Genomic DNA, 27,451 nt, shown 5'->3' with positions numbered 1-27,451 from the left:
AGGATTTTAATTCTTTGGTATCCCTGGTATAGTTTCAGAAGCCAGGAGATCACTGTGTCAGAAGCATCTCTGTCATGCTATCTTGACTTTTCTACAGGCCACATGTGGACAAGGGTCAAGCATCACCTGTTTTGAGTTTTGAGACAATGGCCTGTGCCTCTTTCTGGAGGCACACATCAGCGGCAGCAGTGCCATCTTCAGGGGACTCTGGGACCTTGTAGCTCTCCTTGGTGGTGCCGAGCTGTAGGCTACAATGCTTCTCCCTACAATACTTTCTGTGCTGGTTCTTCAGCAGCAAGAGCAACAAATGTTCTAAACTATTTCCTGCCATACTGTGGAGCCTAGGAACACAGCTGCTTGCAGATCCTGCCAACCTTGCTTAGCTGTCTGCAGAAGACAAAGTCTGCACCCTTTTTAGTCTTAATTCACACACTCTTCATGTGTTTATACTGAATTTATACTGAATTAAGTAAGCACAATGGGATCCTACTTAGATGAGTGCAAAACCAAAACAACCACAGCCATGACACACATGTGATGGCACACACCTCTAATTCCAGCACATGGGAGGCAGGGGAGGTGGATCTCTGTGAGCTTGAAACCAGGATGGTTTACATAGTGAGTTCTAGGCCAGTGGGACCCTGACTCAAAAGAAATAAATAATAAATTGATTAATTAGTATGGAGGGCAGCAACACTTCTGGGTATGCTTGGTTTGCATAAATTCTATTTTCTTTCCTTTTTTATTTATAGGGGAGAGCTCAAATGCAGCCCCCCACTACCACTAATTGTGCAGTCAAGTTTCCTGCATTTAGGGAAATCACAGGAGTGCAATAGATAAGCCCTGGGAAAACACCTTTCGTGATCATAGTATCACCCTTGCCAGGTAAGTATATAAGTTTTTTCTTTTAGAAAAAAAATTTTTTTTTTCCATTTTGAGTCCATGTATGTCAGGCACCATGTGCAGTGAGTACTTTGCTTAATGTACTTCATGTGCATGAAGTACCCACAGAGGCCAGAAGAGGGCATCAGATATCCTGGAACCGGAGTCACAAACAACTGTGAGCTTGAACCCTTAGTCTTCTGGAAGAAGTTAGTAAGTACTCTTAACTGTTGAGCCATCTTTTTAGTCCCAGTTTATATAAGTTCTACCAAAAAAAAAAAAAAAAAAAAAAAAAAAAAAAGAGGAAAGGGCATTTTGAAGTTGTATCAATATTGTAGTTTTCGCCTAAAAGGTGCCTGGCATGCTTAGCAGTGAACACAGGCACTACTAAAAGGCTGGTGGCTCAGTGGTAAGACACCGTCACCAGCCTCAGCCCCAAATCTATCCATTTCTGTTTATTTCCAGATGCTGTTTACTAGAAGTAGGTAAAAATGTTCTTTGCTGCAGCTTTGGTTGATGAACCACCAAACTCAACTAACCCACATGGAGTTTATTGGGAAAGGGCACAAACGGAGAGGTAGGTGGAGCAGAAATGGAAAGAGAACGAACAGGTGGGAGGCACAGGCCATTGTCTCAAAACTCAAAACAGGTGATGCTTGACCCTTGTCCACATGTGGCCTGTAGAAAAGTCAAGATAGCATGACAGAGATGCTTCTGACACAGTGATCTCCTGGCTTCTGAAACTATACCAGGGATACCAAAGAATTAAAATCCTCTAGAAATTTCTGTGCTAGGGCTGAGAATAGCCTGCTGAAACCCTGGCACCATCATCCAGCCTGAAATCTTTTTCTTAATACACTCAAACTTGCTTCATATTGACACATCCTGAAATCTTTTTTGCTGTAGTGACAACCCTAACTTTAATCTTTTTCTATCTTTAATTTTTAACCGACATTAATTTTTTTATTTTTTGGTGGGGGATGGGCATGCTCTCTTGCCACAGCTCAGTGGTTGGGACTGTTGAAACTGGAGTCATGGAGTTGCTGGGCCATCGTTTCTTCATGCAGAGTCCTTATGCTGCCACTTAACACATGCACGATGTAGCTATACAACTTTTGGCAGCCTTTGAGCTGTCAGCATAACACCAGGAAGACAGATCCTGGGGTGAGGGAAGGTTGCCCAGAGAAGCGCCTGGGGAGAGAACCCAAGGATTAGAGAGGCCTGTAGACCACGAAAGGCTCCCTAAGGATAGTCACAAGCCCAGGAGAGGGCTGGCATAGAGTGTTGAGGAGAAACCACCAGGGCAGGAGAAGGAGAGGAGTCGGGAGCAGGAACAGGGTCAGGTTGCCCAGGACCCGGGGAGAGGGAGAAGCCAGGATATCAACAAAAGCTCTTTACCGGTAACCACATGCTTTCAACTGCTAAGCACTAAGTTATCACATACTCCCCAATGTGCAGGAGTGCTGATCAGACAGGTTCCATCTAATCTGGAGGCCATTTTGACAGTTGGAAGATAACCTTGGGGTCATTATCATTATAATCATGAAAACCACCCACTGGTTCTCTGAGAGATTTAACCAAATTAGGAAAAAATAAAGGTGGTGCCCTGATTCCTGAAAAATATCTTTTTACAAGGAACTATGATGTAGCTTGGATGGTGATTATAAGGCAGGAATGAGCATCCCACACCAATCTGGGCAATACAGAAAAACTGTCTCAAAACAAAACTCTCAAAATTTCAATGACAGCATTCATACCACAACCCACACAACTCAGTCCTAGTAAAAACCCAGGCGGGCACAGGCCTACAATCCCAGCATTGGGCAAGGGGCTGAAACAGGAAGATCAGCACATGTGAATTCTAGGAAAATATGGGGTAGAAAGTGAGAACCTGTCTTTACCAAGCACCCACTCTGACACCAGTGAGAATGGGAGAGGTGTCACCTGTTGACTGAAGAGAGGCCAGGGCAGCTTCTGAAAGTCTAAAAACTCAAACAAGTTTCCTAAAAGCAATGACCCATTATTTCAGCTATTTCTCCATGTCATTCTGTTTCAGGTAGCAAGTGATGTCATGTTTGGCAAACAGGCAGTACAAAGGGTGCTTTAAGTACACCACAAAGTAGATCTACAAACCAGTACCAACAATTGGTCTTTTCTACTTCACTACTACAGGCCTTAGATCTGCCCTGGGAGAAGAGGATACACTTCAATTTCTCTATTCATGACCATTAAATAAAATACTTTGTCAGCCTCAGCAACTGTTTGGTTATTTGCCAGCAGTACTACCAAGTAAGAAAAGAACCTGCAAATTCAGAGGCAGAATCAAAGGAAGCTTTGTAGTCAGGAGACTATTCAGAAGACCCAGGCAGAGGAGCTGTACAAGTTCACCAACCAGCAAGGGCTACATAATGTTCAAAGGCTCTTTTTCTATTTGGCTTAAACGCCCACATGTACAATTGAGATTACATAATGATCGATTTTTTTCCCAACAATTCCTACGTTTAAAAAAAAATTACACTGTGGCAATAAATCTGAGGACTAGAGAGATGGCTCAGCAGTTACGAATACTTGCTGTCTAATTTCTGAATACTTGGCATCATCTAATTTCTGCGGCTCCAGTTTGTGTGCAGTGTGAAAAATTATTTTGGGCAAAGGTTAGTCCTTAGTTTTAAACAATCTTTCTTTATCCCTGCCATCTCTGCCTCCTTTCTTTTACTAAGTCTTGCTCTCTGTCTCTGTTTTTAAAAGCTCTTTACATAGCCTTGACTGTCGTGGGACTCACTATGTAGACCAAGCAGGTCTCAAACTCCCAGAGATCTGCTTGCCTCTGGCTCTGGGATTAAACGCGTGCACCACCAACGTCCGCTAATTTGGCTTTTTTTTAAAAAAAGTTTTTATTTAAATTTATTTTATGTGCATTGGTGTGAAGGTATCAGATCCCCTGGAACTGGAGCTAGACAGTTGTGAGCCGCCATGAGGGTGCTGGGAATTGAACTTGGGTCATCTGGAAGAGTAACCTGATTTAGCTTTTTTGACAAAGGGTCTTGCAATATATTTCATGCTGGCCTGGAATTCGTAATCCTCTTGCCTCAGTTTCCCCAGCACTGGAATTACAGGCCAGTCACAGACACCTAGCCCAGGTGTTAGTTATTTAACCCAAGCTTTACATGTGATTTAGTTTATGACAACGAGGGAAAGCAGAGCAGCACAGATCTTATCTGGTTGAGGCCAGAGAGCGGATTCCGCCAGCACTGGGCATACCCGGGCTCCGCCCAGCCCGTGCGTAGGGGCGCCATTCTCTGAGACCCTAGAGAAGCTCCGGAAGTGCACGGCCACCGTCGCCGCGCGTGCGCAGCTTGGCTTTTCCGTCCCCAATCGGCAGTCAGCTTGCCCCCACAGCGCGGGCCCAGCCGGGTGTAGGTGGGTGGCTGGTCCAGAGGGCCCTGGCCGAGGTGAGGCTCCCACGGTCCTATCGCTTTGCAGGTGGGCACGGACAGCCGACAGGCAGGTGCAAGGGCGTCGAGTCGTGGAAAGGTGGAAAGGCCGTGCCGAGCCAAGGGACTCGGCGGGTCCCGGGCTGGCTGTCTCAGAGCCGAGGGCGCTGATGATGTTGCGACACCGGGAGGAGGGATAGTGGAGGAGGCAGCGGTCGTGGACAGATGGGCCACCCAGCAGCGGGAGGACCAGTGGGAGGGACAAGCCGCTGGAGGGGACACGGCCTTGGGAGACATGGATGTGAAGGACGATGGCCTTTAGGTTTTGCCTAGAGCTGACCGTCGCCGCCTATTTTGTGTCCTCTCACACCCACCACCCTGTGAGGCCCAGAGCCTTTTCCAGGCTGGCCCTCTAAGGCTGAGGCGGTGCTATGCACCCACTCGGTGCATGGCTGGAACTGTGCTTGGGGCAGTTCTCAGTTTGGATAGCAGCACTTTGGATAGCAGCACTTTGGATAGCAGCATGGGACAGGTCACATGCTGGCTTTCACGGCTTCAGTACACCCCAGAAGGCCCCTTCAGAAGAAAGGTCTGTCGTCTTCCTCTGACCATCTGTTCACTGCCCCAGCTGAATGAGGCTGAGTTTGTCTGTTTTCTCTCCCCGAGAGTAAGTTGGGGAGGCCTCAGGCCAGGGCTGCCTCCTGTCTACCACGGATTCCAAGGTGGTTCACGGCCCAGATGGCTGCCAAGACCTGCTCCAGGCCTTCGGTGAGTTATTCTCTCTCCCTAATGCCCTGGTCACAAGCTGTCTCCTCTAGATCTCTGAGGTGAGCAGATTGTGAAGCTGGAAAGGACCAGGATACAGACTACAACCTCTTATACAGTTATGTTCAATTGGTCCTTGTCTGGTCGGCTGGGTTCAGCTCTGCTACCCCATCAGAAATCAAGAAGCCACACAACTCTCAGCATATTGTCGTTCCAGGGCGAGATGCCTCTGACCTTCCAGGATGTGGCTGTGTACTTCTCCAGGGCAGAAGAGCAGCAGCTGGGCCCCCAGGAGCGGGCGCTGTACCGGGATGTGATGTTGGAGAACTATGGGAACGTGGCCTCACTGGGTGAGAACTGCCCTGGAGTCCTGGCTCACAGTGGGAAGTCTCTAAGGAACTTTGGGCTCATTTGGCTCTTTGATTCCCAAAGAAAATAGGGCCCTGCTCTTGTCCCCAGGTACCAGTCTACCTAGTTCTAGGGACTATGTTCCTTGTTGCTAATGACCTCACAGTCATCCTTTTCCCCATCTGAGGCATTTGAACTCTCTTGCTCCTTGGCCTCCCCTGACCAGTGTTCCTACTCAGGCAGAATGCTCCCTGTCTGGTGTGGAGAACCCAGCAGGCAGGGTCCTGCTCTACCCTCACCCCCTCCCCAGCTGCAGCAGCTCACTTGGGGTCCTCACCCTTAACAGGATTTCCAGTCCCTAAGCCAGAGCTGATCTCCCAGCTGGAGCAAGAGGAGGAGCTGTGGGTCCTAGATCTTCTGGGGACTGAAGAACCAGAAGTCTTAAGAAGTTGCCAGACAGGTGAGCATAAGTCAGAGGCTGATCTCAGGAATGGCTTTTCATTCCTGCCTTTGGTAGCTGGAGTGAGGGCTAGAAGTGAAGGCAGACATGGTGATGGTATATAGTCCAGCCCTCTCTAAGGGAAGACATAGCTCCAGTATGCTCATGCTTTAATGCTACCCCCCATCCATTTGCTTTGTCTTAAAACAAAAACAAGAGCTAAACAAACATTATAGGTTTATGGCCTACATATTTTGTTCTTTCACACATCTTCACTAACTTTTTTGTAGAATATACTTTCTCTTTTCATACAGGTTCTATATCATGCTCCTTTCTCTTTTATGTCTTCCTGTTCAATCCTCAATTTTGCTTAGCAAGACTTCTTGTTCTCTTTTTCTCTTTCTTGAGACTAGGTCTTTTTGTGTCACTCAAGCATGTCTCAAACACTTCGGATCAAGTCTCAAACACCCGGGATAAAGTCATCCCTCCTGGAGCTTTAACCTCCATAGTAGCTGGGACTAAGTGCATACCACCACACTTGGATCTAGTATTCTTTTTAGTGTCTCTTCAATCCCACCCTCCCTTCTCCTTGCCTCAGCCTTCTCATGTAGCCAAGACTGGCCTTGAACTCCTGATTCTCCTGCCTTGGCCTCTTAAGTGGGATGATAGGTGTGTGGAACCACACCCGGCCTCTTGAGTGTTTTCTTCATTTTAGCGATTCTGCTTTATCAGTTCTCAGTATTTTGACTCTCAGATACTACTGAGTCTCTTCTATTTTCTGCTCTTTTCTCCTTGTTCCTCTCTGTCCTACTTTGTTACACATACTGTTCTTCACTATCAGAGTATATAGTACTTCATCAGTTATCCTCATACTTGGTGGTATTTTATTTTGTAAAGTTAAGTAATCAGTTGTTTGCCCTTTATTAGTTCTTGGTTCCTTTACCAAGAGAATGAATGCACCATCATTTCTGAGTTAATTTTCTCCACAGTTTTACACATTTGAAATTGGATTCATGAAGCTTCTTTTCTAAAATTGGGAGCTTAGATCACCAATTTGTATAGCACAAACAACAAAAACTCAGAGACAGATATTGGAGTTCAAGCTGAGGATCAGAGAAGAAAAGTGGCCCGCCTCTAGCTACCTCTACCTCAGACTGAAAGAGCTGTCCTGTCCTCAGCATGGCTGGAGAATAAGTATCTTGAGATTCAATACAGAATGCCCTGCTCCTATCTTCTATACCTCTCTAGAGCTGGGATTAAAGGCATGGGATCCCAAGTGCTGAGATCTCCTTTGTGTGAGCTATTTCTCTTTTAGTCTGATTCACTCTAATGTATCCCTGGGTGGCCTTGAACTCAGAGATCCATCTGCCTTTGTCTCCTGAGTCCTGGGATTAAAGGTGTGTGGCTGGTGGAATTAAAGGTGTGTATCACCATTGCCTGGCTCTATGGCTGAGGCAAACTTTTCATTTTGATCTCCAGTTGCTTTATTAGGTCATAAACAATATATCACCACAGATTTGTAATTTACCTTTTTAAAGTTGTCTATAGCAAGGCTTTATGAAAATACAGGCTTAAAGACAGTTCACATCTTTACAAATACTACTGTTGTGTATGTGTGTATCCCTGTGTTGTGGTATGCATACTTTAATTCAGCTGACTGCAGAGGTCCAGAGCTCCAGGAGTTACTGGCTTTGTAAGCTGCCCAATGAGAGTACTGGGTACCAAATTAGGTCCTCTGGAGAGTGCTCTTGACTACCAATACATCTCTCTAGCCTCTGTGTGTGTGTGTGTGTGTGTGCGCGCGCGCGTGTGTGCGTGCGCAAACGAACATGCATTGGCCTCATCATGCATGCTAGGCAAGTGCCCTGCCACTGAGCTATATCCTGAAATCTTTTTGTGTCTTTTATTTTGAGACAGAGTCTTAATCGCTCTTGCTGGCTTTATACTCTGGGCTTGGCTTTGAGTTTGTGATCTAATCTCAGCCTCCTGAGTAGCCAGGGTTATAGGCCTGTGACATCAGGCTCAGATGCATTTCATGAATTTTCCATAGGCTTTATTTGCATTTAGTTCAAAATATCTTTTTAATTTTTTAAAACAATTCTTTGGCCCAATCTATATTTGTACATGTGTGAATTTCTAAGTAGTTGTTGTTTTTTAATTATCTTATTGTTGTTAATTTATTATATAGTTCCACTGTGGCCAAGGAACATAACTCTTTATGATTGTATTCTTTTCTTTTTTGGTTTTGTTTTTTTGAGGGTTTCTCTGTGTAGCTTTGGAGCCTGTTCTGGAACTAACTCTTGTAGACCAGGCTGGTTTCAAACTCATAGAGATTCTCTTGTCTCTGCCTCCCAAGTGCTGGTTTCATTCTTATAATTGCTAGATGGCTTATGACTTCCAGGCCTCTTGGTAAACATACCATGTGTGTATTAGTACCTTTTCTGTTGCTGTGATTGAATACCTTGGCAAAAAGCAACTTAGAAGAGAAAGGGTTTTATTTATTGTGGCTTGGAGTTCCAGAGGGTATAAAGTCCATGATGGAGGGAGAGTCATAGCAGTAGGAATGTGAGGCCACCCTGGCAGTCAGGACACAGAGTGATTACATTTCATCTGCAAAAGGAGGTGGTAGAAAGAAACATGAATTGAGACAGGAAGTCCTTCAGCAAGGCTCCATCTGCTAAAGGTTCTGTAACTTCCAAACGCCCAAAGAGTACCACCAGCTAGGGACCAAGTGTTCAGATACATTAGCTTGTGGGAGATATTCTCATGGAAACCACAGCGTCCATGTAAAAAAAAAAAGGATGGGTGGTCTGTAGTTATAGGACTGAACAAATGTCACTTAAGTTGATGAGGCTAATGTATGGTTCAGATGTACCTATAGTTGACCTGATATTTTTTGTTGTTTGCTTGTTTAACTATTCTTTCAGTTGCTAAGCAAATCCAAGAATATAAAGTCGTCTTTCCTTGGGTTCATTCAGTGTCTGCTAGCTCTATTTTGAAGCTGTGTTACTGACTTGTTCTCATTTATGAGACACATTTTCAGGATATTAACAGCAACTCCAGCCTTGTTGCTGTTTGTGTTAGCATGGAGCATCTTTCCCATCTATTTAATTTCAGCTATGTCTTTACATTTAAATTGTCTGTCTCCCAGATAGCACACAGTTGGGTCTCATTTTCTATCATTTTTGCTTTCAGTCTATTAATATTTAATTTAACTCTTTTTCTTGTTTCATCCCTTTGTCTCTCTTCTGCTTTAGTGTAGAGACTTTTGCATGCTAGGCAAGCACTCTACCATTGAACTGCACCCCTAGCCATAATTTGGTATTTAGTAGATAATAACTTTGTTATTGTTATTTTTCTTGAGGGTTTTTTTTTTTTTTTTTTTTTTTAATTTTGATTTGAGACAGGGTCTCTCTATGTAGCCCTATCTGTCCTGGAACTCACTTTGTGGACCAAACTGGCCTTGAACTCACAGAGATCTACCTGTGTCTGCTTCCCAAATTCACCATCACACATGACATCTCTTGAAGTCCCTAGAAGGGCTTCAGATTTACTGTGCATGTGAATCTGGCCTTAACTTCCTGATCCTTCTGCCTACAACTTCCAAGTTCTGGGATTAGCCATCGTGCCTATATAATTTGTACTTATTTTTTTTTAAACATTTGTATTTCTCTGTTCCTTTTTCTTGTCTTTTATGACATCCTGCCACCCTTTAGTTTAGCCTTATAGTGTGTGTGTGTATACATACATACACAACTATAAATTTCACCATACAATATTATAATTTTTTTTTTTTTCTTTTTGATTTTTCAAGACAGGATTTCTCTGTGTAACGGCCCTGGCTGTCTGGAACTCACTGAGATCTGCCTGCCGATTAAAGGTGTGAATTAGCACTGCCTTACCCATATTATAATTTTTTCCAGTATTATAATTTTAAAGTTAGCAGGTGATCCATGATTGAAAATGAGGTTAAATCTTTTTGTTTTTGTTTTTTGAGACAGGACTTTGCTGTGGCTTTGGAGGCTGTCCTGGAACTAACTCTTGTAGACCAGGCTATTCTCAAACTCACAGAGATCCTCCTGCCTCTGCCTCCCCAGTGCTAGTATTAAAGGCGTGTGCCACCAATGCCCGGCTAATGAAGTTAAATCTTAATGGAGACAATCATACATTGAAATTCGTTTTTGTTTGTTTGTTTGTTTGTTTGTTTTGTTTTGTTTTTGTTTTTGTTTTTCAAGACAGCTTTGGAGGCTGTCTGGAACTAGCTCTGTAGACCAGGCTGGTCTCAAACTCACAGAGATCTGCCTGCTTCTGCCTCCTGAGTGCTGGTATTAAAGCTGTGCATCACTACCGCCCATCTTGAAATGCATTTCTTATTCCTACTTTCCTGACATTCTACCTAACATACTGGAGTTTAGTTGTTTATTCTTGTTACTTTAAGTTTGATGGGGAGCTGTGACAAGCTGCCACTGCCTGGGATTACAAGAGACAGTCGTATTGCATATTAATAGTCTAGCAATATCAAAAATCAAAATATGAAAAAGGTGTCTATTAAATACATCACTTTTGCACCATTGTAAAGTTAAAAAAAGAAATTAACAAGTGTGGCGGTGCACACCCATTGATCCCAGCCCATGGAAGGCAGAGGCAGGAGGGCTATTAGGTTCCAGGCTGTCCTGGGTTATAAGGCATGACCCTGTTCAAAGCAGACAGAAAATTTCCTCAGCCAAGTCATGTTAAATTGCTGTAGTTGGGCCCTGAAATGTTCCCCAAAGGCCTGTGTTGAAAGTTGAACTAGAGCAGCACCCGGAGATAGTGGGAGCTTTAGGAACTGGGTTCTAAGATCAGCGGGGCATACTATTGAAAGAAACATTACGCTCAAAGCGGCAGGGCCAAGTGACTGGGCAGAAATCTCTAAAACTGAATTAAAAAAAATACTCTTCTCCTCTTAATTATCTCAGGTATTTTATCATAGTAACAGAGAACTGATTAACACAGTTGGAAATCATCTATATATAGTTTATATAAAAAAGAGAAAAGTGAGCTGAAGATATGAGTCGATTGAACAAGATCCTGGGTTTGATCCATAGTATGAAAAAAAACACACATGGTAGTGTACACCTGTGATTCTGGCACTTGGAAAGTAGAGGTAGAAGGATCACAAACTTAAGGTTCATCTTGGCTATATAAGTGAGGCCAGCTAGGGCTACATGAGACCCTGTCTCAAATAAAAAGCTCAACCATACTGAAAATTCAACAACCTTGGCTCTCAGAGAACTGAGGTCAAAACCAGCTGTGTAAAGTAGGTGTAACACTAATAAAAGACCCAGAGACTGGATTCAAATTTCAAGGTGAATATCAGAAAAGCAAAGCAGTTGGCCATTAGCTTCTTACCTCTACCAGGGGCTGAATGGGCTGATCCTGTCACCATGAGCTCTCACCAAACCTCATACTGTAACCTTTCTTCAGCATGGCTGGAGACTAGATACTTCTATCTCCAGTGTGGCTGAAGAAGAAGGAATGCCTTCTACTGAATCCTTGTTCCTGTCTTAATCCCTCGAGTGCTGGGATTAAAGGTGTGAACTATAATTCTCTTTTAGATTGATTCAATCTTATATAGATCTGGGTGGCCTTGGACTCAGAGAGATCTGTCAACCTCCTAATCCTAAAATCTAGGGTTAAAGGTATATATCAACACCTCCTAGCTTCTTCTGGCTACTGGGATTAAAAGTGTGTGCCTGGCTTCTATGGCTTGTGGCTAACTTTGCCTTCTGAATCCTCAGGCAAGCTCTAATAAATCATAAATAACTAACTATAACTGAAAATTTTCTGGAGCCTTAGTGGGAATGAATCTGAGTTGAAAACTCCATGGCAGGCCAGCAAGGGTCCTCAGTGAGTAAAGGCACTTACCACTCAGCCTTACAACCTGAGTTTAACCACAGAAACCCACATATATAATGGAAGGAGGGAACCAGCTCCCAGAAGTTGTCTGACCTCCATAGTACACTGATATACCTGAACACACAAACTTTGTTTGTTTTTCAAGACAGTTTCTGTGTGTAACAGCCCTGGCTGTCCTGGAACTCACTTTGTAGAGCAAGCTGGCCTTGAATTCACAGAGATCCACTTGCCTTTGCTTTCCAAATGCTGGGATTAAAGGCATGTGCCACCACTACCCTGCAAATACAAACATTTAAGGAGGAAAAAAAATTCCACCAAAAAACAGAACCCAAGGAGAAGCTTATTTTGTTTGTTTGTTTGCTTGTTTTCACTTCCAAGAGCTTTGCCAGGGTCTCATAGTAAAACAATAAAGAAAAGGACAGGAAATTATTTTATAGTATGCTAGAGTATCCTGACCTAACACAGCTGCCCTTCAAGGAAACAATTTCCCCATTGCCTAACTGATCTAAGGAAGGATAATTCTAGTGCCCTTGAGCTATTCTGTGTGTGGAGCTATCTGAAGGTTAGTTCACAAAAAAATGAGATCTTCCTGTACTGTGGCGCTCTCCTCTCCCCTGACCTGAGCATGTTGTGGAGACCTGCACATTGTTGCAAGGTAGTCAGCAGTGCTGGTGAAAGAGCATCAGAAAGGGAAAGGCAAGAAAGTAGTCTTCTTTCTTTTAAGACACATTTATATAGGTCAGGTTGACCTCTGATATAGTTCCTGCTTCAGACTGCTGGATCTCAGGTAGGCACCACTCTACCTGGCTCAACAATATATAGGATCAGAAAATCCATCTCAGAAATTTAAAAGAAGAGACTTTTGTATTGTTTTAACAAGCTGAAGTAGATGATAAACATTATAAGAAAAACAGGAGTGTGCCAGAAAGATCTCTTGTCTCTCTAATCCATAGTTTAGTTTTTCTATGCAGTTTTTCTTTGGAGAAGATCTGGGGGTAGGCCAGTGGGGCTTAGCATTGGCTAGGCTGGCGTCCTTTTTCTGTTTCTTGGGGTAGGCAGGCACATTGTATCCCCAGGTTGTTTTAGCTCAATAATAAATAACGTTGTTAGCTGATGTAGGTATGGTTTTGTTTACTGTTGTTTGAAGCTGTATGTTCTCTGCTCAGTTGACTGAATCATTTTTCTAGAAGAGACGTTAATTTGAACTTCATTCATCCTTGTTTTGAAATTTAAAATGTCCCAAAAAGATTCCTGTAAAACTCAATCGTCCCATGTACTTTATTCAGCCTGAGTAATGTAAAAGGCCCTACTGTTTCCCTTCCTCCAGTTACAGGTAGAGTCCCCTCAGATTTGAAGCTCTTTTCTGATTTACAATAAGCTCTTTGTTCACTAATCCAGGATATAGTTAGCAAAGATGATTGTATTACTAAAGATTTGCCTGGAATGTTGTATCTTCAGATGTGCCCAGCCTACTTTAAAAAATTTTATGAAGCAAAGAATAGTCTTTGGTGAAATTTGTATTTGGTAGATATGGTTATATCCAGAACCAAGACTCTAGCAGCTTCATCTACCCGTAAACAGGGACCAGAGATTTCTCTCATCTGGGAAATATGGGAGCTCAAGGCATGGGCTGGGAACCTCAAAAGGCATAACTTGGGCAGCCAGCACTCTTGGAGCCTGAGGAGAACAGCACCTCTGATTGGGGACCTCCCAGTGGCTGTTAGTGACCTGCCCTCTGGTGAGGTCACTCACCTGCCATGAGGTCATGGTGAGGTCATGACCTGCCATGAACTACACACAAATTCCCTTGCCTCCCAAGATCTTAAAACAAGAAAGGCATCAGGTAGGGACAGAAACAAGTAATCTCTTTATTTTCTGGACCGCGTACTGGATTAACAAAAATGGCTCAGTCTGGGCTGACATCTCTGGCCCCCATGTGGTAAAGTCTAGGGGAGAAATATATCAATAATAGGCCTTAAAAGTGTGTATGTAGAAATGCCAGCTTATTTTGAAGTCCAAAATAAATCCTCTTGGTATCAAACTCCCTCTCCTAAAAGAAAAATAATGTATCACTGGAATTACCTCCAGTTCTCAAGGACCTATAAAGCTTGAGGTGGTGAGTTGAATGAATATTTTCAGCCTAAACTTTAGCTGTTAAAACTTCTGCCAGCTGGATGGTGGTGGTGGGTACAAAGGAGGTAGATTAAAAGTGTGCCCTGGCTGCTCTTCCAGAGGTCCTGAGTTCAATTCCTAGCATCCATATAGCAGCTCACAGCTGTCTATAACTGTAGTCCCTGGGATATGATGCCTATTTTTGATGTGCAGATACACATGCAGATAAAGCACTCATCTACATAAAATACATAAGAACATCTTTAAAAACGGAAAGATCATTGCAGCTACATCTCACGAGCATTTAAAGGACAATAAAGGGATGGTATGAACAGCTCACCCACAGATTTGGTAACTTAACATGAAATGGACAATTCTATTAAAGATACAATCTCCCAAAATTCCACAAAAAGAAAAGGACAGTCTGAGGAGACATGTATTAAGAAATTGCCTGTTACATTCAAGTAAGTTCCATTGTGGTCTGACAAACGAGGAAGAAGTGATAACAGTTCTCTTCACTTTTTAAGAAGAGAAAAGTAAAAGCAGGTCCTGGAGGAGACCTATATCACCTTAGCAGGAAAATCAAAGATGATACAAGAAAACTGCAGACAGGGATCACTCATGACCACAGATGGAACAATTCTCAAGAAAATAATAGCAAATCAACTTTAACCATGTATAAAAAGAACACCAGTGTGGGAATAGCCCTTCCTTGAGTTCTCTTCCTGTTCTTGGGAGTTATTTCAGACTTTTCCTTAATCTGTTAGCTCTCCTAAAACAAAACAAAACAAAAAAAAAAAAAAAAAAAAACCCAAAACACGAAGCTTTCCAAGATCAGGAATGCAGCAACTTGTCACTTTTTAACACTGAGAGGTCCTTGTTAATTTATCAGAGAAGAAAATAAATTACATACAAGGATTCAAACTTTGTTTACTTGTGATGTGATTACAGACCATCTGAACAGAGTGGCTCCTGTAGCTAATAAGAACAATGTTCCAAAACACCATGTATGTAAATCAGCTGCTCTCTTTGCACAGGTGTGGAGGAGTTTTGGTTTTTTGACCATTGCAGTTATTTCCTGTTTGGAGGAGAGGTTGAGAAAGTCTCATTGTGTGCCCTGGAAGTCCTGTGTAGACAAGGCTGGCCTCAAATCCACAGAGTTCCCCCACGGAGCTTCCTGAGTGCTGTAATTAAAAGTGTGTGTCCTCATGCTAGTCAAGTGCAGTTTAAATTAAAACAGCATAAAAGCAGGCAAGATGGTTCAGCAGGTAAAGCGCTTTGCTGGCAATCCTGAAAACTCCCCAGGACCTCTACAGTAGAAGTAGAGAACCAAGTCTTGAAAGTATGCTGCCCACCTACCTACCTTCCTTTCTTCCTCTCTGCCTCTCTCCCTCCTCATTATATATCTCTGGCTGTCCTGAGACTCACCAGATTAGGCTGGCTTCAAACTCAGACCTTCCCTGCCTCCCAAGTGCTAGGATTAAAGGCATGCACCACTATGCCTTGCCCCCATCTTTTAAAAAAGAAAAAAATGTTAATATAAGCACTCCAAAGGTGAAATTCATAGTATATTCAAAATGTTCTTAACCTACTACACTCAAAATCAAAGTGGAAAATCCTGCTGAAAACATGCCAGAAGAGGAAATAAGTGAAGAAAGATGTTTATATTTATTTATTTACTTATTTATTTTTGAGTTTTTGAGACAGGGTTTCTCTATGGCTTTGTAGGCTGTCCTGGAACTAGCTCTTGTAGACCAGGCTGGTCTTGAACTCACAGAGATCCACATGCCTTTGCCTCCTGAGTGTGCCACCACCGCCCCTGAAAGATGCATGTTTATGGATAGAAGAATATTGTCAACTCTTTCCAAATAAAAGTGACAGCAGGTTATGTTATTTGGTGGCTATCAACAAACATTTTGTGTTTATGTGGCAACAGAAAAGACACCAAATAGCTCATTATTAAAGCAAAAAAGTTGAACTCATACTAACAAAGCTTTAATTACCAAGGCAGTGGGGGTATTAGCAAAGATAAATGAAATGATCTGCAATCATTGGCTCAGCATAGACAATGCAGGTATAAAGGACTACATAAATATCAACTGACCTTGGAGCAGAGGCACACAATGGAGAAAGAATAGTTGTCAACAAATACTAGGTTTCTGTGTGTCAATTAAAAATAATTACAAAAACCCAACAGTCTTGGTTTGCTCATACTTATTCTGCTGCTATAATTAACTCCTGAACCAACAAAATATTTTATTACTGTTTTGGAGGCTAAAAGTCTTGGGTCAGGATAACCTCACTGTGCTGACATCGTAGATAGAGAAATGCCATCTCTTTTCTCTCTTTTCCCTTCTTTCTTCTCTTCAGGGTCTTTCTACATGGCCCCCATTTTCCTGGAACTTACTATGTAGACTAGGTTCGCCTTATAGAGATTCGCTTGTCTCTGCCTAACAAGTGCTGGGATTAAAGGTGTTTGCCACCACCTCCTGGTTGAAGATCTTATTTTTATGTTTATGGGTGTTTTAATTGTTTGTCTGTTCAATACATTTATACAACACCCTCAGAGGCCATAAAAGGGCAGTGGGTCCTCTGGAACTGCAGTTACAAATGATTGTTAGCTGCTACTTGGGTGCTGGGAGCCTAACCCTCTGGCAGAGCAGCCAGTGATCTTGACCAGTGATCCATCTCTCCAGCCCCTCCAATGACGTTCTTAGGGCAAAGCCAAGAATGGGAGACACATCTGTTGTCTTAATATTTGGAAAGTAGAGGCTGGGGGACCAGGGCTTCAGAATCATTCTGGGTCACATAACAAGTCAAGGCTATCATGAGCAATATGAGATTTGCTTGTTTGTTTGTTTGTTTTTGAGACAGGGCTTCTTTCTGGCTGTTCTGTAGACCAGGCTGGCCTCAAACCCAGAGAACACCTACTCTGCCTCCCCAAGTGCTGGATTAAAGGAATGTGTCGCCACATGTTGCCCAGCAACATGAGATCTTATTATTAATACCCCTTTCCCTTAAAAAGTTAAAACAACTATGACTAGTAAAACAGTGATTGCCAGGGAGTCGTGAAAGGGTTGGAGGTAACTCACATGAAGTTTTTTTCAGCACCAGAACACTTGCATTGTACTGCAGCAGTGAAGTCAAACCCTCTGATGTACACCAATATTGAACCCTGAGCCAGCAAGGTGACCCAACTGTTGACACACAAACCTGGCAACCTGAGTTTCAAATCCAGAATCCATGTAAGGGTGGAAGGAGAGAACCAGCCCCTGAGGGTTGTCCTGATCCTCATCTGTTTACTGTGGCACATGTTCCCACACATACACATCATACGTAAACATACAATACTGAACTCTAAACTGTGCTAATTGAATAATAAGGATATGGCACTGTGTAGGGGTACCTATTGTGACACATATACTGGGATAATAGCCCATGGCTTCTTGAGCATTCAAGATTCAGAACACAGTTGTTTTCCTTCAGAGACTAAATATTTAAATTCAGATTTATGAGTGTATGTGTTTTTCATCCACATATGGAGAAGAAAGTATGATTTCTCTACAATTTCTGTTCTGGTTTTTTTTTTTTGTTGTTGTTGTTTTTTTGTTTTGTTTTTTTTTTCCCCCTATATGAAGAATACCCTCTCAGAAGAAGACAGACGCAGAGACGATTTTATACTGATAGACATGGGGCATTCAGTAGCTATGTGGGGTTCAGGGCTATGCAAGAAACATGGATGAGAGCTAAGGCAACACAAAAGAAAGACTCCAAAGAAACATGGTAAAGTCTTGTGCTAGTGGTTTTAATCTAGGGTTTAAAATTAGCCAGTTTAGCTTGGTGGTGGTGGCACACACCTTTAATCCCAGCATTCAGAGGCAGAGACAGAAGGATCTCTGTGTTGAGGCTAGCTAGGCTATATAGTAAGTCCCTGTCTTGAAAAGAAAAAACAAAAACAAGTTGAGGAGTGGGGGTGCGGGGGTGGGGAGGTAGTTTACCTTCCAAGAATGAGGACCTCAGTTGAATCTCTATACACATTAAAAAGGCAGACATGCATTTATTTATTATTTTCTTTTCTTATTTTACATATTGATCCCAGTTCCTACTCTCTCCCTTCCTCCCATACCTCCCTACCCCTCCCATTCCGTTCCCCTCCCCACTGCACAGGGAGGGTGATGCCTTCCAGGAGAGATCATCAAAATCTGTCAAGTTTTGTTTTCAGGACAGGCTTTGTGTAGCTTTGGAGTCTGTCCTGGAACTCACTCTGTAGACCAGGCTGGCCTCAAACTCACAAAGATATGCTTGCCTCTGCCTCTTTGTCCCAAATGCTGGGATTAAAGGCATGTACCACCACTGCCCAGCGATCAGAAATGCATTTTTAATCTTGGTGCTGGGGAGGTAGAGACAAGCAGATCCTTGAGGCTTCTTGGCTAGTCAGGCTAGCCTTTTAGGGAAATTGCAAACCACTGAGGGGTTCTGGCTCAGCAAACAAGGTGGTTAACTCATAAAGGAAGATACTTGCAATGGTCCTTTAGCTTACACACACATGTATATACATGAACATACACATAAATGAAAATTGGAGGCTGTGGTATCTACCCTTTTAGCTACCAGGTTTGCAGATATTCTGTAACATTGTATTAATTACTGTGACAAAATACCTGATGAGCAACTTAAGGAATGGTACAGTCTGTCATGATGAGGAGGGTGAGGCAGCTGGTCACATTGTGCTCCTAAGAAGCTACACAAAGAAACTCTGTCTCAATGGGGAAGGGGGTTGCTGGTGCTTCATTCACTCTTTTTTTATTCAATGTTACTGTCTACTTTCAGGTGGGTATTCCCTTGGATAAACCTCTGGAAACAGCTTCATAGGTGCCCACATGTCTTTTTAGGTGATTTTTCTTTCTTTCCTTTTCAGTTCAATTCCTGGGGACATAATGCCTCTAGTCTTGTAAGGCGTCTGCATACAGGGAAACATGCCTTACATGTATAGTGTTTCTTTTATAAAAGATTCTTTTAATTTAAAGTGATATCATAAGCTTACATTCTGTCATTGTATGTGCATGGGTATATGATAGGGTGTGAGCCATAACACATGTTATGGAAGTTGGAAGACAATGTTGTAGAATGGGTTTTCTACTTCCATCATTACATAGGTTCCCAGGGTGGAACACAGGACTTTCATGGTTATCTACTGAGCCATCTTCCTGCCCTTTTTTTTTTTTTTTTCTTAGAAGTCGGCATGTAGCTCAGACTAACCTCAAACTCACTGTGTTGCTGAGGGTAGTCCCAAGTTCCTGCTTTCCCTCTGTCTTCCTCCCAAGTGCAATGATTTCAGGCATATACCAGCACATCAACTATAACATATCCTTAGTGTCTTACACAATTTTGTATTGCTGTGCTGGGATTAAATCCAGGGATTCTTGTATGCTGGGCAAGTGCTGAACCACTGAGCTACACCCCCCCAACCCATGTCTTCTGTTTTTATCTACATGTTACCTTTTACTCAGTATTTTAGGATAATGAGCCTCTTCCCAAACTGCATGGTGTATGTGTGTGTGTCGCATTCATGTGAGTGTGTGAGTGTGCATGCTCATGGGCATTTATCTGGAAGCCAGAGACTATCATTAGGAGTCTCTCTCTCTTATCAATGCCTGAACTGGGAAGCTTGCCATTTTGACTAGGCTGATATCAAGCACTGAAGATCCTCCTGGTGTAGCCTATCCTTTGGTGCTAGGATTACAGGAATTTTCAGCCATGCATAGTAGTTGAAGTGGATGTTAGAGATTTATTGTCTGTTTTTGTTTTTGTTTTTTTTCCTGACAGGGTTTCTCCGTGTAACAGCTCTGGCTGTTCTAGAATTCACTTTGTAGACCAGACTGGCCTCAAACTTACAGAGATCTGCCTACCACTGCCCAGCATGGATTTTACAGATTTAAACTCAGTTCCCCATGCTTTTAAGTGCTCTTACCCACTGAGCCATTTTCTTGGCTCCTGCAAATAAGAAATTTTTATTTATTATGTATACAGTGTTCTAGAGGGTGCCAGATCTTATTATAGAAGGTTGTGAGCCACCATGTGGTTGCTGGGAATTGAACTCAGGACCTCTGGAAGAGCAGCCAGTGCTCTTAACCTCTGAGCCATCTCTCCAGCCCGCAAATAATATTTTTTGTTTTTTGAGACAGAGTCTCTGTGTAGTCCTGACTGTCCTGGAGTATGCTGTGTAGACCAGGCTTAACCTCGAACTCAAGTCCCCTGACTCTGCTTCCCAAGTGTTGGAATTAAAGGCATATATGCCACCACTTCCTGACACAAAGAATGTTCTTAATGTAGGCTTAAGTAATAGTTATATTTTTTAAATGTATTTTTATTTTATGTGCACTGGTATCTTACCTACATATATGTTTGTGTGAGGATGTCAGCTCCCCTGGGACTGGAGTTACAGTTTTATGAGCTGCCATGTGGGTACTGGGAATTGAACCTGGGTTCTTTGGAAGAGCAGCCAGTGTTTTTAACTGCTGAGCCATCTCTTATTACTTCCTAAAAAATTATTAGTTACCAGTACCAAGTTACTTAGTATCACTTGCTTATGGGGCCTGAGAGTCCGTATTACTTAATTTTCTATTAATGTGATAAACACCATGACCAAGGCAATTTATAGAAAGAAGGGTTTGTTTGGACTTAAAGTTTCCAAGGGATGAGTCCATCATGGCAGGAAGACATGGCATCAAGTGACAAGAACAGCAATAGGTGTATGAGGCTCACATCTTATGCCTAAGAACTAAGCAGAAGCACAAACTATGAATGATATTGAGGCTTTGAAAGTACAATACTTGCCCCCAGTGATGTATTAATTCCTGCATCTTTTTTCCTGTTTTTTCTTTTTCTTTTTCTTTTCATGCTATGAGTGCTCTGTCTGCATATATGACTGTATGCCAGAAGAGGGCATCAGATTACTCTATAGATGGTTGTGAGCCACCATGTTGTTACTGGGAATTGAACTCAGGACATCTGGAAGAGCAGCCAGTGCTGTTAACTGCTGAGCCATCTTTCCAGCCCTTGCAAGATCACATCTTAACCAACCTCTCAGTTGTGAATAGGATGAGACAAAGGGACCGATCACAACTTAAACTTCAAGTTAAGGGAATTGTGATGTCATCTTTTAGGAAGCAAGTAACTTGACATAAGAGCTAAATACCACTCTGGGATTCTTGACCCAAGATGGGTTTAACATCTCCAACAACCTCACTCTTCTAGAAGCTTAAAAGGCTGAAATGTTAACAGAAAAAAAATCCATGCTTCAGATACATGCCCTAAGACAGGGTGAGATTGGAAAAAACAGTGAATAGGCTCATGTATGTGATAATCATATAATATTCCCCCAAATCTATTCAGTAAATTTCTTTACATTTATTTTATTTGTGTTAATGTTTTATCTGTATTTGTGTGTATGCATCACACAGAGCCACCATGTGTCTGGCTTATTTTAGTAAACACAATAATTTCTAGTTACATCCATTTTCCTTACAGCTAAATTAAATTCCATTGTGTATATGTATCTCATTTTCTTTATCCATTTATCTGTTGGATCTTGTCTGGTTCCATTTCCTAGCTTTTGAGAATACTGTGACAATACTGTGAATATGATCAAGAGTGGTATAGCTGAGACTTGTGGTAAATCTATTTTTGATGGCTTTGTTTAGTATTTTGAGACAGTCTATTTAGTGCTGGCTATTGTAGAACTTGCTCATACTTAAAGAGATACTTAGTATTTTTGAGAAGGCTCTGTACTGATTTCTATACTAATCTACCAATTTATGTATTCCCCTCAATAATGTATAAGGGTTGCTCTCTCTCTGAATTCTCACCAGCATTATTTATTTGTTTTCCTGATGATAATCATTCTGGAGTGAGATGAGATTTCAGAGCACATTCAGTTTACATTTCACTGTTGACTGAGGATGCTGAACATCTTCTCAAACATTAGCCATTTGTATTTGCCTTTTGTTTTTATTGTTGTATTTTGTTTTGAGAGAGTTCCGTGTTTGCTCAGTTTGGCATGAAAATCATGTAGCTGAGAATAATCTTGATCCTCCTGCCTCCATCTCCTAATGCTACGATAACAGATCTGACCACCATAACTGATATATTTCTGTTGGTTCTAAGAACTATATTCAGTTCGTTAACTCATTTAATATGTGGATGGTTTCAGAGGTTTTATTATTTAATTTTTACAATGTTTATACATTATAGATACTAAGCTGATGTCTGATGTATAGTTTTAAAGTTTTTTTTTTCAAGATAGGGTTTCTCCGTGTAACAACCCTGGCTGTCCTAGAACTCCATCTGTAGACCAGATTGGCCTCAAACTCACAGAGATCCATCTGCCTCTGCCTTCTGACTGCTAGGATTAAAGGTGTTACCACTACCATCCTACTTTTGAAAGATTTTTTTCCCACTCTGCAGGCTCTGTTTTGTTGTTTGTTTGTTTGTTTGCTTACTTGCTTTTGAAGCTTCTTTCTGAACAATGATTGAAATGTCATTTATCCTTTCTCATATAATGTCAGTTAGAATTATAGTTATTATAGTTAGGAGGACACCTCTAGCTGTCAATGATAATTAGCTTCCATCTGACAGAACAATGAATGAGGAAGATAATGGGGGTCTTTAGGGCCATGAGGGAAGGGTCTGAATCACACTCCAACCCCACTGTCCCAGGGTTTTACATCAGTACCGGAGTGTTCAGGTACTTGTTTATGGTTGGCTGTGGCTGTTCCCCAAAAGGGGAAAATCTCAGTAGTTCGACTTTCCTTTGAGATGTTTCCTAAGTAACCTAGCCAAGTTTTTGTCCTCCACTGTCAGTCATTACCACTGAAGTTGTCATCATTGTCCAATGTGATGCTTGTATTGCAGCAATCAGAACTGGCCACCTGGACCTGTGGCAAAAAAACCAAAAAGCAGCACTATTTTTTAAAATTATTGTTTTCAAAAAAAGTTTTGCAAGCCTAAGAGATTTGGTTCCTGAGGTAAAAGCACATGCTGTCAAGGCTGAGGACCTGAGTTTGTTCCACAAGGCCCACATGATTGAAGGAAAACAGACTCATAATTTGTCTTCTTGACCTACACACACAGTAAATAAATGTTAGAAATTGTTCTGGCAGTCTGGAGAGATGGTTTATCAGTTAAGAGCACTTGTTGCTCTTGCAGAGGACCCAAATTCAATTCCCAGCACCCACTTCAGGTAGCTCATAACCACCAGTTAATTCCAATCCCAGGGAATCTTGCACCCTCTCCTGACTTCTCAGGACACTAAGCACAAAGGTGATGCATGAGTACATGCAGGGGAAAGACATTTATTTATAAATAAATAACTGAAAAGTCATCACGTTAACTTTATTTTTCTGAGTATAGTGATTTGTATATACAATCTCACCCTCAGGAGACTGAGGCAGGAAATGTACTTTGAATTGGGAATATGCTGAGTTGTGTAAACAAGAGGAGCCAATCTCAAAAACACCAAGAATTTTTCCTTATTGCTCCCGTCGTCTTTTTGCCGTATTTGTTAAGGTTTTTGTATTCTTTTGATGTTAGGAGTGGGTGGATTGTGCCACAGTGTATGTGTGGAAGGCAGTTGCTTCTTTCCTTCCCACATGTGTGCTTTAGGCATAGGAGTAAGCACCTTTACCCATCAGGTAGGCTCTCCTCTTTGGTTTTTGAGGTATGACGTCTTGTGGGCTCAGACATGCTTTGTAGCCAAGAATGACCTTGAACTATTGGCTCTCCTGCCTGCATCTCCCCAGAACTGGGGTTCCATGTGAGCACTACAGCATCCAGTTTTCAGTCTCGACTCAGTAATTAAAAACTTTTCCTCAGACAAATTACCAAGCCCAGATGGCTTCATCAGTTCACACTAAATATTCATGTGCTTTTTTTCTCAGTAAAAGTTGATTTATTTTGTGTATCAAATTTTGGAACTTATTCATTTTTATAACATATCACAGACTTTGCTTTAGTTATGTGTTCCTCCATTACTGTGTAGAAAGACATCTGTTATATGAGTAAAAGTGGGTTTAGACAGGCATCTGAGTTTTGAACATGTGTCCTTTCTCATCTTCCCACAGTTATGAACAGCATGTCAGTTACTGCCTTGCTCCTTCATTTGACACACATCTATATGGGATATATTCTTTCTTAAAAAAGATTTGTTTTACTTTTTGCTTATGTGTGTGTGTATATACAAGTGCATTCAGGGGATGCTTGCAGAAGCCAGAGGAAGGCTTCTGATCCTTGCATAAATTCTCAAAGAGTAATGTGGGACCAAAGATGTATAATATGTTCTTAAGCTCAGGTTTCTCAGCCTGTAGGTGGCACCTCCTCTGCCTGTGCTCTGTCTGTCACCCACTTCTTGCTGTAGTCATAGTGAGAACTCTTTCATTCTTGGGCTCAGTACCTTTTTTTCTCACATTCCAGCATTTTTGTCAGGGCCTGCCGCTGCTGAGTGGCCCCTTTAATTGTCCCAGATACACTCTTCCTCCTGTGATTTTTCTGACCATGTAGACTGAGCAGGAGCCCATGATGCATTTCCATGTTACATGATTTATCCATTCCTTTTTTAAAAATGTACTCATTGACCCAAGTATAGTGGCACATGACTTAAGACCAGCATTCAGTGACAGGATCACGAATTTCATGCTATCATAGGCTACATAGCAAAACTCTTGACTCAAAAATCCCACCCAAAAAAACCAATCACTTCATTATCTATCTTCCTGATTTGAACATGAGATTTCTCAGACCAGAAGACTATGTTATTCTTCCTGTTGTTTTCTTTATTTAGAAATGCTTGGCCTTGTATTTGTTGAATAAATTAATTTGCTAATTTAACACTGGCAATTTGTTTGGTGACTAATGAATATTGTTGTCTTCATTCTGTTTGTTGGCCACCTTTATTTCTGGATTCTGTCACGTTTTTCTACTGAATTGTCTAACTTTTGCATAATAGCTTTCTTTTTATTTATTTGAGACAGGTTTCTATGTAGCTCTGTCTGTCCTGGAATTCACTATGTAGATCAGGCCAGACTTGAACTCAGAAAGGTACATCTGCCTCTGCCTCCCAAGTGACAGGATTAAAGGTGTGTGTCTTCACACTTGGGTTGTAATAGCTTATGGAAACATTAAAAAAAAAAAATGTGATTTCTGCTGAGTAGGGGTTACCTCTAGTAATTTACTTGTGGTTTTTGTTTAACAGATTCTGAAATTGAGACTGATAAGGAGCTATCCATTTTAAATCAGAAATGTTCTGCGAAAGTAAAAACACCAGAATTCATATCACAGAGATTCCCAAGGGCTAATTCACAAACACCTGAATCTCAGGAAGCTTGGGACCATGAAGGTCAGGGAGAAGGGAGCCAAGAAAGTTCTACTCAGAGTTTGAAGAGAGTTGCTAGAGAGGACTCTCCAGTATATAGGATACAGCTTCCAGAAAATGCCCAGCCTCCTGCATTTGATAGACACTTGAATTCGAGCCAAAGTGTTGTTACAATTCAAAGAAATAAAACAGGACAGAGAGTTTTTAAATGTGACATATGCAATAAAACATTTAAATATAATTCAGACCTAAGTCGGCATCGCAGAAGTCATACTGGGGAAAAGCCTTATGAATGTGGTCCATGTGGGCGGGCCTTTACTCACAGCTCAAATCTTATTCTTCACCAGCGAATTCACACTGGGAACAAACCATTTAAGTGTGATGAATGTGGGAAAACTTTTGGGCTCAATTCTTATCTCCGTCTGCATCAGAGAATCCACACTGGAGAAAAGCCTTTTGGGTGTAATGAATGTGGGAAGGCCTTCAGTAGAAGTTCAAGCCTCATTCAGCATCGCATAATACACACAGGAGAGAAACCTTACAAGTGTAATGAATGTGGGAAAGCCTTCAGCCAGAGTCCTCAGTTAACCCAGCACCAGAGGATTCACACCGGAGAGAAGCCCCATGGATGCAGTTGGTGTGGAAAGGCTTTCAGTCGAAATGCAAGCCTTATTCAGCACCAGAGGATTCACACAGGAGAGAAGCCCCACAAGTGCAGTCAGTGTGGGAAAGCCTTCAGCCAGAGCTCCAGCCTTTTTCTTCACCACAGGGTTCACACTGGAGAGAAACCCTACGTGTGTAGCGAGTGTGGAAGAGCCTTTGGCTTCAACTCTCATCTCACCGAGCATGTAAGGATTCACACCGGGGAGAAACCCTATGTTTGCAGTGAGTGTGGCAAAGCCTTTAGCCGCAGTTCCACTCTGATGCAGCACCGCAGAGTGCATACAGGGGAAAAGCCCTATCAGTGCACTGAGTGTGGGAAAGCCTTCATCCAGAGTTCCCAGCTTACCCTACACCAGCGTGTCCACACTGGAGAGAAACCTTATGAATGCGGTCTCTGTGGGAAGGCTTTCAGCCGCAGATCAGCCCTCACGCAGCATCAACGAATTCACATGGGAGAGAACACACAGGAGTTTGAGTGTGGCCCAGATTTTGTTTATGACACTAGCCATCTATCCACTGGAGAGAGACATGGCAGGGCCTTCAGCCACAGTGCAAAACTTGTTCTCCAGTGGACGATTCGAAGTGGTGAAAAGTCCCAGGGATGTAATGAATGTGGGAAAACTTTCAGCACTTCCTCACAACCCATGGAATACCAGAAAATTCAAGCTGGGGAGAAACCCTATAAATGCCAAGAATGTGGTAAAGCTGGTAGTGAAGTGTCATCCCATACTCAACATCATGTAACTCGTGTTGGGGAGAAACCACAATTGAATGATGGATCTGGAAGATATTTAATTCATATCAAAAAGATTTTTCAAGAAAGACATTTTTAATATGATAAATGTGGAAAACAATCTAGAAACTTTGTTTTTATATTAGACAGGTTGGCATAATGAAAATTAAATATACTTTTACTAACAGACTTGCATGTTAGGAGGCTGGGACCCATTTGGCTACTGTCTCCACCCACCCCACTCTCCATGTCCAGGGTCCTGACTGACTGAACACAGCAGGCTACCTTAGCATCAGGTCAAGTTCAGGTTTTTACCAGAGGGCTAAGTTTTAACACTAATGAGCAGCTGATGGAAGGTTTAAAAATATGACATAGCACTTCATTGGTGACCATAAAAGAGATTGGGTTTGTTACTTTTGAGAATATTGATGATGCTAAGGACAAGATAATGGCCACAAATGGCAAGTATGTGGATGGTCTGGGGACTGAGTTGGCTTTGCCAGTGACTGGACTAGCACTCTAGGTGTAGAGGAGACTGAAGGTTTAGGGGGCAGCCACTGTAAGGCAAGGAGTGGGGGCTACAGAGACATCAACACAGTGACAGCTGTGGTCAACCAGAGCTTAGGGCCAGTCTGACAGTGACAACAAGGACAGCTACAAAGAGTAAAACTGCTGGAGATTCTTCTGGTGGCTGTAATTTGATTTTTTGGTTTCCACCGAATAGTCACAGTGAACAAATCTTGTGTTCCCACTTTTGAAGTGATTTCCTTTCTCTTCTGCCAAGACAGCCTGATTGCTGGCCCCCAGGT

General features: G+C 42.2%; 1 protein-coding gene and 1 pseudogene across 2 annotated transcripts; one reads left to right on the top strand and one right to left on the bottom strand.

The window, feature by feature from the left end:
* Positions 1-749: 749 nt before the first annotated feature.
* On the bottom strand, positions 750-893 carry LOC127226236 (uncharacterized; annotated as a pseudogene).
* Positions 771-26,842, top strand: LOC127225723 (zinc finger protein 251). Of its 2 annotated transcripts, none has more exons than XM_051189256.1 (4): positions 771-885; positions 5,299-5,431; positions 5,776-5,889; positions 25,127-26,842. In XM_051189256.1, exons 2-4 carry the CDS (start codon positions 5,305-5,307, stop codon positions 26,740-26,742), a joined length of 1,857 nt encoding a protein of 618 aa, XP_051045213.1. In that variant the 5' UTR covers positions 771-885; positions 5,299-5,304; the 3' UTR covers positions 26,743-26,842. The 2 variants fall into 2 exon arrangements, with proteins under 2 accessions (XP_051045213.1, XP_051045212.1); XM_051189255.1 differs by lacking the exon at positions 771-885 and adding an exon at positions 4,281-5,084.
* The last annotated feature ends 609 nt before the right edge of the window (positions 26,843-27,451 follow it).

The sequence above is a fragment of the Phodopus roborovskii genome, unplaced genomic scaffold, assembly GCF_943737965.1.
Source record: "Phodopus roborovskii unplaced genomic scaffold, PHOROB, whole genome shotgun sequence".
Lineage (NCBI taxonomy): Eukaryota > Metazoa > Chordata > Mammalia > Rodentia > Cricetidae > Phodopus > Phodopus roborovskii.
The sequence above is the reverse complement of the archived record's forward strand: the minus strand, read 5'-3'. Positions and strand labels throughout refer to the sequence as shown.

Excerpts from the sequence above, each read along its gene's own strand:
- LOC127225723 (XM_051189255.1), top strand. The coding sequence starts at position 5,055 with ATGGCTGCCAAGACCTGCTCCAGGCCTTCG. Across the intron at positions 5,432-5,775 it reads TGGGAACGTGGCCTCACTGG|GATTTCCAGTCCCTAAGCCA; the intron begins GTGAGAACTGCC and ends CACCCTTAACAG. Across the intron at positions 5,890-25,126 it reads CTTAAGAAGTTGCCAGACAG|ATTCTGAAATTGAGACTGAT; the intron begins GTGAGCATAAGT and ends TTTGTTTAACAG.